The sequence below is a fragment of the Lycorma delicatula genome, chromosome 4 (assembly GCF_047948215.1).
Source record: "Lycorma delicatula isolate Av1 chromosome 4, ASM4794821v1, whole genome shotgun sequence".
Classification (NCBI taxonomy): Eukaryota; Metazoa; Arthropoda; class Insecta; order Hemiptera; family Fulgoridae; genus Lycorma; species Lycorma delicatula.
This window is the reverse complement of record NC_134458.1, coordinates 153127401-153140820: the sequence shown is the minus strand read 5'-3', so window position 1 is coordinate 153140820 and position 13420 is coordinate 153127401. Positions and strand designations below refer to the sequence as shown.

The window sequence follows — 13420 nt, the reverse complement described above, 5'->3', positions numbered from 1 at the left end:
TATATTAAAGGCTGATTTTATAACTAAAACACCCTTGACACATTTGTTTTTATTTTAGCCTTTATAATATCATTACTATTAAATATGCCAAGCCGTATATTTAATATTATATTACATAAGGCCCACTCCTTGTAAAATAATTGCTAATAGAAATTTACTTAATTTCAATTTTATTAGAATTTCTCTAAATTTTAATTACATTGTGTTTATGGTTGATATTTTGATAAGATATTGAATTTGCTAGTTTACTTTTTTTTTTATGGTTAATTAATAAATTAATTCTTGTAATATTATATTATCAGAATTATTTAAAATTTTAACTGTCCAGATTAAGATAATATTAAAACTTTATATAACTAATACATTTAATTTTTAAATAATGTTTTATTATTCTTTTATAAAAAATTAATTACCTACTCTCATAAATTCTATAATCTTTTATCTCATATAGTTTTTGTTCATCTAAACAGATTTTCTTTAGTAATTAATTACAATATGCTTTATAAATTAATTTTTTTTTCTCAAAACCATTGTATTTTTTTTCTTTTTTTTTACGAGTGAGAAATTCCATTTATGCATGTCCCATAAATGGGGCAGTGTCAGGCTCGTACAGGTTCCACTAGATGTTGTTAAGAATTTGTTAAATGTATATATATACCTGCACCTTACCAACTAAAACTCCTGTCTCACCACTTCTCCCCATTGGGCTGGGCCACAATGAAGCACTCTCAGCCTCAGGGTGAAGGGGGGTGCCGTCAGGCTCAGGGGTTCAAGAGTCCTAGTGCATCATCACTGTAGCCCATCCACGCAAGCGCAAATGAACTACGGTTCCGCAGGAGGCTGTCCGTCCCCCCTTGCTCTCCGCTCCAATTCTTCACCTGGCAGCTAGAATACTTAGGACTTTCTCAGGCTATTCTGGCCTTACATCTGACTGCATACTCCTGATTACACAAGAGATGGAATCCCATGTTTCCTCATTGTAAAGTATCTTCTCTATTATATTCTCTGATGTGAGAGGACCCAGATGTCTGTAATTATGCCGCAAGGGTTCCCAACGTAAACAGTGAAACATGATTCAGGTCTCTGCAATATGGACATGCGTTATCATCCACTCTCTTGAACTTGTGGAGATATTGGCAGAAACACCATGATCTGTCAGGAACTGTGTGAAGTCATAACCCAGCATACCAAATCCCCTCAGGACCCACAGCTTATTCTCATTGATCAAGCATCTAGTCCATGCACTGATGGACGCTTCACTCCAACAGATCTGCCATCGCTCTAACAAAAGGTCGTACACCTCACTTTTGTTCATACCTGAATAGGTTGGCATCTCATTTTAGCGAGTAACTCGACTGGTGGCGTTCCTGCTATAACAAAGACTGCCTTAGCCAAGACAGTCCTGTATGCGGAGCATGCTCTCAGGACCATACGCCTCTAAACCCTCCAATGTGTGTACATTTCTCTTCAAACTCATGGTTTTTTCCACACAGGGATCCCATAAAGAATTATAGAGTTAACTACATGTATGTAATCTTATGCCTGGAAGATTTAGGGCCACCCACGTTTGTGAGTAACTTACTCAGAGCCCCAGATGGTTTTTACAGCCTTCTTCGCAACTTGGCCAACATCTGCAGAAAATGAGTGCCTACAGTCAATCCAGAAATGCAAGTATTTAACTTCATTGTCTGGAACTATGGAGTGCCCCTTCACCTTGAAACTCTAGCCACCTTCTTCCAGCCAAGACTATCGCTTTAGTTTTGTAGGGAGAGAAACTTAAACCCTGCTTAGTCAACCACTCGTCAACAATGACTTTTGAACGGTTTGCTTTCGAGATAACATCTCTTTCTTTCACTCCTGGCAACTACTACAAGAGCTAAATCGTCGGCATATGCGACAGTTGAGACCCCTTTGGGATAGGTCAGGCCACGTACACCCTCATAAAGGAGATTCCACAGTGCTAGTCCAACAACCAAGCCCTGTGGAATCCTGCACTGTACAACGAAAGACAGATAAAAATCTTGTAAACTTGATTTACATCTCTCTTCAATCTTTTAATTTAGACAGATAATTTAATATACAGTGCATATCCATTATTCGGATAAATCATTTGGTTTTCCTTGAAATGTATTGTTTGATTGCTTCATAAGTTATTTTATGATTGATTATTTCATGACATTTAGTTACATTATTACTTGATTTACCTCAATCTTCAAGTTTTCTTAAACGATTTATATGTAAGGTTCATCTGCAACATACTGTGTCAACTCTGGTTTTTATCAATCCATTGTTTTGTCTTGCTGTTCTGTGAAGTGTTATTTGTTCTACCATTCTGCATTTATCCACGTCTTTTTAATGCTCTTGATATGTGTACTGTTGTGGGTCTACAATTTACATGTCTGGTTGATGGTTTAGTTTGGAATGTTAATACCTGTTTATATATGGCAATACTTGACATGAATATTGTAATAAATGATTGATCTCTCTGTATTAGAGGAAAAGAAGATTTTCCATGTTCTTGTAGGAATTCAACAATTCTTCCTCAGTGAGTGGTAATATCCAGATTTTATTGTTGAAAAAATTCATTCAAAAATATTTATCAGCAATAGATTGAATTTTGTTAACAGGTTGAATTAAACATGTTGAATTAGTCATTAATTGTTATAAATTAAAAGTCATATCAATTAATCTGTGTTAATGATGAGAAATCTGAAAAATTATTAAATTCTATAAAATCCATTTAACAATAAAAACTTAAGTCCCTGTTAATTTTCCATGTACTAATGATAAATTTATATCAAACACATAATAGCTCGGTCAGTAAGTAGAAGTAGAGGTTGTGGATTCAAAACTAGCCGCCAAGATGGTAAAGTTTGTAGGAAATTCAACTGGCCCTTTGTTATTCTACTGCTGCCAAGTATATTAAGTGTTTTTGCACTAATATAAAAGAAGAAACTCTGGTGTAATATATTCTAATAAATAATAGTCGATTCTTGCTCTGAATTTGTTTAACAAAAATAATTCTTTGCGATCAAAATGTAGCATCAGTTTAAAAGGTAACTGCATTGATTTTTCAAATGTTAAAGAAAAAGTAGTATATCCTTATGATGAAGAAGATTGAGAGAAAATCCCTCTCCGAGTTGTTAACAGGGCATCCAAGCATTTAAAACAGTCTAGTTGCATTATTGTTAGTAATGTTGATTATAAATAGATTTAAAAAATAATTAATGTAATTAAGTACTGAAATGAATTTGTATTGACTATTTTTTTTTTACATAGATGAATGTAATGCTACTTTTAGATGTTCTATATTATTCAGTGACATGTTTTTACGTCGTCAAAAACATTAGCATTACCTCTTTTGTATTGCTGTTATAAATGAAGGTTGTTGCTGGAAAAATATGCATATTTAGGATCTGAACAAAAAACTTATTAGATTTATAAGTACTCTTTATAAAATATTCACAATATAGACCATAGATACTATAATTAAAAAAAAATAGCAAAATAATATACAGAAAGTGTTTTATTTATGTGTTTAATGCATATTACAGAGGCGTTTTTAGAATGAAATTGTAAATCAAAAAGTATTGGTAAATTATTGTGTAAATACCCATGTATTCAAAAGCACTCTTTTTATAAGTACTCTTATAAAATATTCACAATATAGACCATAGATACTATAATTTAAAAAAAATAGCAAAATAATATACAGAAAGTGTTTTATTTATGTGTTTAATGCATATTACAGAGGCGTTTTTAGAATGAAATTGTAAATCAAAAAGTATTGGTAAATTATTGTGTAAATACCCATGTATTCAAAAGCACTCTTTTGAATACATGGGTATTATAAGACATGCATCATAAGAACTTTTTTTTTTTTGTTAAGGAAACTAATACCGTGATTGTGCAGTATTGAGGTTTAATAAGGAAGACCTTGTTGCTTAGTATTTAATTAATTAGAAAAATTTATTGCTTGTACATTAATTATTAATGAAAATTATTTAAATGCATTGATACATAATTTAAATCAAATTTTGTTTACATATAAAGTTTATAATTGGACCTACTTTATAAATGTTGTGGTTTTATCCATGTTAGCATGTTTGTTTTGTCATTGTTATTTTTACATGTGACTGATACATGTGTTTGAGTATATGTTTGCTTAAAGTACTCGATAATAAATCAAGAAGTAAACCACAGCTACTACTTGCTCTAATTATGAGCAAATATCTCTAAAGCTAAAAACAAACAAATCTCAATCAATGTGTTTGTAATTTGGAAATCTGCTGTACTGGCACAGACACAGCGATGAGATCATCATATTGTATCAAGTAAGCTAAAAACAGTATAAACTATTCTTACAATGCATAAACATAATCCATCTTAAGTTGAAATTTTCAATATCGCAAAAATCAACCCACAAAACCAGTTTCAATATATAAAGAAAATTAATTATGATAGATAGATAAAACCAAAAGCCATCCAACCTCACATAAACTGTCGGCTTTATTAATCATGATTTAGCTAGTCTAATCAAGACATACTCATATCTTGAAATTCAGAGAAAATTTTACTTTCATCTTTAAAGCAAGATCTGTTCATAAAACTCAACTTCATCTCTCATCAATTTAGGTTGTCCTCTTGCTGTATGCCTGGAAGGAACCCAGTTTCACAACCTCAATGGAAGTGTCTCACGTGTCCATATCACTGAAGTTTTCTCCTACTCACTGCTTCAGGAAATCACTTGATGACATCCATTCTTCGCATTACCTTGACATTTTAAATCCTATCCATTGTTTTTATTTTTCATTGGAAAAAAATTGGAATTTAACACTATAAGATTATTCTTTAAAAAAATATATATCATTACACACTCACTGACCTACTTCTAAACAGAAATAAATTTCAATAAGAATAAAAATAATGTTATATGATCAGAACAACAATGTATCAAAAATTTAGAAAAATTGAAGCTAGGATAAAAAACGAAAAACATTGTGTAGATGATTTGACCCAGTGTTTTTTTCTTAAACAGTGTCCCAGGAACATAAAAATTTATTTTTGTTTTTCATGGGATCTCTTTACAATTTCTTAATATTTGATTTTTTTATGCTGGTTTTTTTTAATTTATTTTGCTTGTGTTAATGTTTGTGTTCCTTTTTAATTAAATATCCATATTCCTTAATATGTGCAGCGGCAGGATTTTTTAAGATGCTCAGAGATAAATTGTGACAAAAATGATTTTAAAAATACATTCTTTCTGCTGATAATATCTTTAATTTAAATTCTGATCATCTCTGTTTTAAAAATGGGTTTAAATATTGAGTTTTTATAATGTGGTTTACGTCAATCTTCTTTTTAATAAGGAAAATCTTTTGATTCTGTAGAACAGTAAATTTATTAAATTCATTAAAAGTAATAAATAGTCCATGGATTTTTGAATAGCCTTTTATAGTTAAAATTGTCTACTTTAGCTATTGAGTTTTTATGCAGTATAGGAAATTTGTGTGTATATGAATTTTTTATATAAAATAATTCTTTAATTTATGGAATAATTATAATTTTTTTATGTCCTTGATTCTTTAGGTTTCTATGTATTTATTTTGTATTGCGGTTAAAGAAAAGCAATATTTTTTTATGATGTTGCTGCAATTATGAAACATTATATTGGTAATTATTATTTTTTATATTTAAAAAAAAACCAATTGAGTTCTATTGTTGCAGTTTTGTGTTATTGTATTTTCTAAACTAGGGAAATATTTGTATTATCATTATATCCAATTTTGAATAATGTAATGTAACCCCTTGTTATGTAATTTTATATTTAATTCTATTTTAAAGTAAAATTATTAAGTATAATTTTATTTTTAAAATCATTATTGTGTTTGCCATTGTATTTATAATTTTCCTGTATTTTTATGAATATATTTGTGTGTAATATTTATTCAATTTGTTGGGTTTTTTTATTATAAAAGCTATTATTTCTTTTATTATATTGAGTAAAGATTAAATTTCAATTACATTCTAATAATTTTTTCATTTATTTTCTCTTAATTTTAGCGTAGGTCTGTCCAATAAAATAATTGACTTCTCAGTATGATAGATTATCTTTTTAGATAATGTTATCTTAACTTTCTCTAATATCTGAATTTAAGAATTTATTATTATTAATTTATAATGTATTTAGTAATTTATAAACAGTCTTTTTCTCCACTTCAGGTGTAGACTATGTAGTCTGTTCCGGCACCTATCTTTTCAGAGGTTTTATCTCCATCTGTTCTATATTTCAGAAACATAAATAGTTCAAAAATATAAACATAATTTTTACACAAACATAATTTTTACATAAATCATTCTTTATAAATTTTTATATTCATAGATTTTTAGTAATTCAGTTAAACATAATTATTTGACTTTGTTACATAACATTAATCCTAAACAAATAATACAATTTACCATATAACATTAGAAATAATGATATAATGGTAATCATATCATACCATATATGCCATATGATGTTATGTGGTTTGTTTTTTAATTGTGTGTTGGATTTATGTATATATCATATTATATAATATACCATTTAATTATATTTTTCTTTTACAGTTATTCTTACATATAAACGTGTTCATATTAACAGTACAAAATACAGTTTATAATTTTATGAAACTTGGGTATTTCCATAGGGTCATCTATTTTGGAGATATCATAAATTCAAAAATTAATCTATAATAGAAATAGTAATGTAAAACTAAATAATCATATCATTCATAATTATGTTAAAAATTTGGGGCACAACATCCCCCCCACAGAAAGGGCAAGGGATTGCTGAAGTATTTTAGATGGTTATCATTCTGATTATCAGTTTTTAAATAGAGCTCAATAATGTTAAAATAAATTATTTTTCCTTAGTTTTGATGAGGCATAAATAAATACTGGCCAATCTTCTCCAGCCGGATAAGAAATAAGTTAATCTGTACAATTTTTTCTGCCATAAAACTCAAACTAACAATCAAAAAAGCTATTTTTATTATGTTTTATCTTTTATTTAAATAATAGTAATACAAATTAATAAATATTTTACTATTTCACCCATAATTGCCCTAGTATTCTTTGTTTGATACTACCATCTCATTGCAATCAATTTTTTAATTTTTCTCCACCAGTCAATAAAACCTGAAATTTTCATCATGGAAGAGAACAATTCAAGTATTTTTTTACTTAGCTTTTGTTCATTTCATTAATCCCATCCCCAGCAACCAGCTGCATGTGAATTTCAGCCAGTATCACAATTTGAAAGTTCAAAAAACATACCACTGCCTGAATTTCTAAGTCGATAGAAACATAAATTCATTTTAAAACTTTATACAGCTTGCTCATAAATGATGCAATAGAGCATGGCATACTGTGTACTACAGTAAATATTATCAACAAGCAATCAACTTTGAGTCTTGTCTGCAAATTTCTACAAAATGAATTACTGAACAAGATAACTCATGTATTGTATAGAGTAATTAACATTCAGTTAATTGCGTATTTAAAAAGTTCATTTAGATAAACAATTAGATTTTAAACAAAAATGTTGTAGAACTATTTATATTTTGTCAGGCAATTACACAAAATTAATTTCCTTTGTTACTATGTGATAGTTATTTGTATAATATTTTATTTTAAACCAAAATGTTAATGAAACTCAGTATATAATATGCCATAAAATAAAATAAACTTAACAAAGAAAGGAAATTAATTTAAGTCCTAAATAACTCTTGAAAAATAACTGAATGAGAAATTGTCTTGTTAAATAACTGAATGAGAAATTTGATTCATCTTACAAAAGTAAACATGTATTGTGTAAGCTGTGCAAAATAAAAAACACGTGTCTTTGCATAATTAGCTTTCATTTCAAATATGTTATTCATTACATACTATCCGTTATCAAACTATTGATTATATATTTTTTTAAAACTAGTTTCTCTGAATGCGTATGTATGACACAATACTCCTTGATAATCAAGGAAGATTGATTTAAAGCTCACATATTTATTTTACTATTACTTCATGTAATTGTATTTTACTTTATTAACATGAACTTCAACCATTTCTATTTTTTACTTTAATTAATTATGTGCTCTGTCCATATCAAGCAAGGATTTACTGTGGTTTTTGTTTGATCCATTCAGGCAGGTTTTTTTTATCCAAGGAGTAGCTTACCTACTAATTTTTTATGTAATCTATGTAATATATTAGTATGTACTGATGAAAATTAAATATTTATTTGAAATATAGTCAGTAAAAAACTCATGAGTATCTGAAATTTTTAAAATTGTTTAAATATTTATTGGCCATTATTTGTTGAAACATTCGCATGAGACCATCCTTTTTTTTATTAACATTGTGTGAAAGTATTTTAAGAATCCCCATTTTCAAAATTCTAGAATCTGTTCCAGGTACACTCTCTTGTATAAATATGAATAGTATGCTTATTTCAAAAATTTTAAATACAAAATCGTTTTCAGTTATTATCATATTATATTCAATTTAGGAATAATATTCTAAATTAAATATTTGGAAATTCTGGTAAAAACATTTTACACTGGTCAATTCTTTGAATAAATTAAATTCACTATACATTTGAATGAGTAAATATTGAAGGAAGCTGTAATTTTAGTTTAGTTAATTTAGCTGTAATGTTCAGTTTAGAAACTACATCTGGAAAATTGGAGTTAGAAGAGGTTAGGCTAACAGAAATAATATGGTATGATTAATTTTTGAAACATGGTTAACACTCATAACTTTTTAATTTTATATATAAATGTGTATATATATATATATATATAGAGGTTTCTGAATTAGTTTGGACCTGCTGGGGGTCAAGATATTTGGAAAAATTGCATTTATGGTCAGATACGACTCATATTCAGAATGTGTTGCATGGAAAGAATTACCTCTGGAAAAATGGACCTGCTAGATGGCGCCGGGGTCGAGATATTTGGAAAAATTGCATTTATGGTCCGATTTGGCTCACATTCAGAATATGTATTATTTACGTGAAAAGGAAAATTTTTACAAAAAAATGGACCCGCTAGGTGGTGCTGGGGTTGAAATATTTAGAAAAATTGTATTTATGGACTGATATTCAGAAATAAACATTAGTTACGTGAAAAGAAAAATGTTTGCAAAAAATGTACCTGCAAGGTGGCGCCGGTATCAAGATAGTTACAAAACAAATGAACAGACTTTCATCTTCTATATATATAAAAGGCATTTTTCATATGTATGTCCACTATAGACTAAAAAACTACTGGACCGATTTACGCACGGGAAAAAGAAAGAAAGTGAAAATGGAAAAGGAAAGAGAAAGGAAAAGGTTAAATTTTGTGAAGTTGCATAATGTTCCTTTTTTAATGTTTTACCAAATCTTCAATTGTGTTCGTTTAATCTGTACTTATAATCAAATCTATCAGTAGCTAAGCATTGCCGGGACTGCTAGTAATAAATAAATATGTATGATTTATAATAAAATTTATTATTAGCATAATTTATTAAATTTATAAATATATTAATTTTAAAAAGACAAAAAAATTCTATTATATCGTGATAGTGGTTGGAATCCTTTCGTTAACATTCTAATTAAATTGCAAATTATTGACTAAGAGGTAAGGTTTTATGAGTGTCACCAGTTAAATTGTATTAAGGTTTTAATAAGATTTATTAATCTTTATAATTCTGTTTATAAATTTTTGTAATTATGTTTAAGGCACGGCCTATGAGGATATCGAGGTGCGAAGGTCAGTTGGGGTCAATGTCTTCTTGGTCCACAAGTACTGGACGTCGGACTCTTGATGCAGACGGTCTAGCGTTTATTAATGTTGACTTCCCTTGGGCGCAGTATAATCCAGATAGAGTAAGCGTTAATTATACTTCATTACTATTTTTACAATAATTATAATTATTTTACGATAGGTTTTGATTTACCAGAATTTGATATAATTCTGGATTATGGTGTATGGTTGTTTGTGCTGAAAATGTTTGGTCTTTCTTGTCAGTTAGAAAAAGTAGTTGAATGTATGCAATTATGTAGGGTGTAAGAATATGATTTACATTGTTTTGGGGTACATTTAGATATTTAATATCCAGATGTATTATTATAACATTTTAATACTTATTATAACTCTTTAAAATGTAATACTTATCTTTTCTAACAGTTCTCTTGTCTTGAAAAAAATGTTGGCTCTTTGATTTAAATTCATAATTTATTTGTTATTGTTGTACTGAATTTATGCCTTCCAACAATGGATACACATCCAGAGAACATTGTCAATGTCATTTTGATTTACATGATTTCTGAAAGTTATTAACTATAAACTTAGGTTCTTAGGCAGATCATTTCTTATTCATGACGTGTTAGATCCCTAAATGCCTGAATAGGATTAGTTGTCGATTAGTGGTTTACCGTGTAGTGGTGTCTGAAGAAAAGTTTCAAGAACCTGATAGCATTAACATACAACTTGTCTGCCTTAGCGCTGAGTTGTCAGTCTTTCAAGTTCTAGCTAAATCTTGTGCCAGTCTGTCACATTTGAAGTGAGCTGAACAGTCCATTTACTTATAATTAGCTTAGATTTTAGAAGGAGTAAGAGGCCCAGCTTTGTCTAGAAGGCATCTAAGCCAGTGTGATATCTTTTTGTACAACTCTCAGTTTAAAAAGCATCCTACTCCGTTCAGCTCCAATTACAAGTAGCTGCCATACTGGCTACTACAAAATTCCAGCATGATACCATAAATGGAGTTAGTTCAATAACTACCGCAATTCTCATTTGTATCGGTCTGAGATAGAGGGGAATAAAATAGACAAGAAACTGTAGAGGATGAGAATCCCACAGGGTTTGCTTCAAATCAGGATAGTTTATCATCTTCAAATGAACATTCCATTTATTTTAAGGAAATAACAAAGGTATACAATAAATTAACTGTTATGAAACGCCTCTAGAAACAGTAGTATTCATTTATGTAAAGTTCAGAATAAGGTAGTCGCTTTGAAGTTAACCCTTTGCCATTTGCACTTGGGATACCGGGTTAACATGTCATTTGGGTATTTTTTAAATAATGTGTTCCTTATGTTATCGGTGTGTAATTGACCTTGGCATTTTTTATTCATGGCTGTATTGCTGTTTTTTTTAAACAGTGATACAAAATGACGTGTCTCCATAAAAGGCATTTATTTTGCTTATGGTGTTAAATATTTACAAGACGTCCGGCGTTCTTCAGAACACAACGTTGTGTTTTTCAGATCGTGGCAGTACATTTTATTACCACGTTTAGATAAAAAGGACATTAACTTTAAAATTGCTCTTTAAATCTGAGTTTTCATGTTGGGTCATATGGCAATCTGAATACTGTGCCTTAAAAAGCCATCTTAATGTCCATTTTATAACCAGAATAAGAAAATGTTGTATATTAGTTAAAAACTACTGTTATTACGTTGAGGATGAAATTATATGTATACATAAAAATGTCGATCTTTTATCTTATTATTAGCGAATTGTTAAGCCTCAAAAATCATATTAGGAAAAGACATTTCACTTTAGGGTAAATGAGACTGGCTTTGAAGATATAGCGAATTTTTTCGCACTAAATCGGTGCACTACTCTTAACTAAATAAGTATCGCTTGAATGAAATTTTTCGTGACCTCCATGTTCGCCCGATCTGACACCGTGCGAATTTTTTTTCTTTCTGGGTTTATAAAGGTTCAAGTGTTTGTGCCAGTATTACCGGCTGACTACCCGACTTCAGGCACAGGATTGAAGCAACCGTTGCATCAATTACTCCAGACTTGCTGATTAAAGTGTGGGATGAACTCTCCTATCGCCTGGATGTGTGCCGTGTGACAAATGGTGCTCACATTGAACTGTTATAGGAAAACCTGTTGCGGTTTTATTTCATGTATAATTTATCACTGTAAGTAAAACTTAGTAAATATTACATAACTTTAAACCCCCGATATTCACTTCGAAACACGCGGTGTGTCTGAATTTGTACACTCCTATCTTTTATTTAAGGCAGAAAATTTGTTACATGAATTAGTGTTTTTTTTTTTTTTTTGTTTTTTATGACAGCATTCAACAAATTAGGGGCAAATTTCTTTTCTTTTTTGATTCAGTAATTTTGTATTAATGAGCGAAAACTATGATTACAAAGCGCATGGCCGATTTTAATGTAGGGAATACTATGCCAATCGCATTATAAAATTTAGTTATTTTAAACGATACTTGCAGATAATTAAAACTGCGATAAAATTGAACAAAGCAATAGGACTTTAATACCATTTATTTACTTGACGTAATAGTAGATAACGTGTGCCATTTAACCGACAGTCGTGACCCTAGGGTTTGATGTCTGATTTTGAATTTGTTTTCCTTTGTTTAATTTTTTACTTAAATAAGAACGCACGAACGTAATATTATTTCATAAAACGTGACTGAATACAGCGAGCTAAATAATACTTTAATATTACACGTGTAACTGAGAAGTCAAACTTTTGATCTAAGATTACAAGGTAGTGGAGGTAGTGGGTCTTAGTCTACATAAGTGGACAATTTTGTTTTAGTCCGGTTATAAAACAGGTAATATTATTAAACACGACCTTTGTAAGATTAAGGCTTTGATACAATTCAACAAAGTAATATATAAGAGTTTCGGAATATAACTGGTACGTTCTTGACCGAGTAATGGATGATTAGACGTACCAGCCGACCGGTAGTCGATGTCACCCCAGGTTAGTGTAAATTTATACGTTAGTTCCGTATGTTTAATTGAGAAGTTAAGAGTACATGGAAACACGTTTTTATCGTATAAAGCGTGATAGCGTATTATTAGTATTTTTTTTGTTTCATTATTTTTTGCAATAGGCAGAAGTCATATTTCATTATATAGATCGCCGATTTCATAGGCAGACCGTCTCAACTGAGCCCTAATACATAAAAACGTATAAAGTTTCAAAAACACAAATGAATATTATCGGTTATGATAAAGTTCAGTAAGGATTTTGAGAAAATATATTTTATTTTGTTGACGTAATGCTAGGTTATGAATGCTATCTAACCGGTTGTCACGACAAGGGTCTGATTTTTGTACCGTCTTTTAACTATAACATAGGAAGTTATACAATAAATTCCTGTTATTGAATTTGTATGATACTTGACTGAGAACTTTCTCTAATGTTAATTAATGGAAATATTGGAAAGGTCAAATAATTGTTCAGTCTATTGATTATATAAATATGTACAGCAGAACTATATTAGAAACGGACGGAATCTAATTTTGTTCTAAAAACAAATAAAATTGGTCCGATAGTTTTTCAGTTTATCGGCAAAAAATCTTATATCCTATCTCTTACATAGTAAATACGCGTGCCCTTGT

At 29.7% G+C, this 13420-nt stretch overlaps 1 protein-coding gene across 3 annotated transcripts in view; it reads left to right on the top strand.

Annotated features, from left to right (window-relative positions):
* Orai (calcium release-activated calcium channel protein orai) overlaps positions 1 to 13420 on the top strand; it is a 116480-nt gene that overhangs the window by 68790 nt on the left and 34270 nt on the right. For all 3 annotated transcript variants that reach the window (XM_075364400.1, XM_075364401.1, XM_075364402.1), the window contains one exon: positions 9761 to 9907. In XM_075364400.1, coding sequence (XP_075220515.1) covers positions 9761 to 9907 — 147 coding nt within the window. The remainder of the gene's footprint in view (positions 1 to 9760; positions 9908 to 13420) is intronic.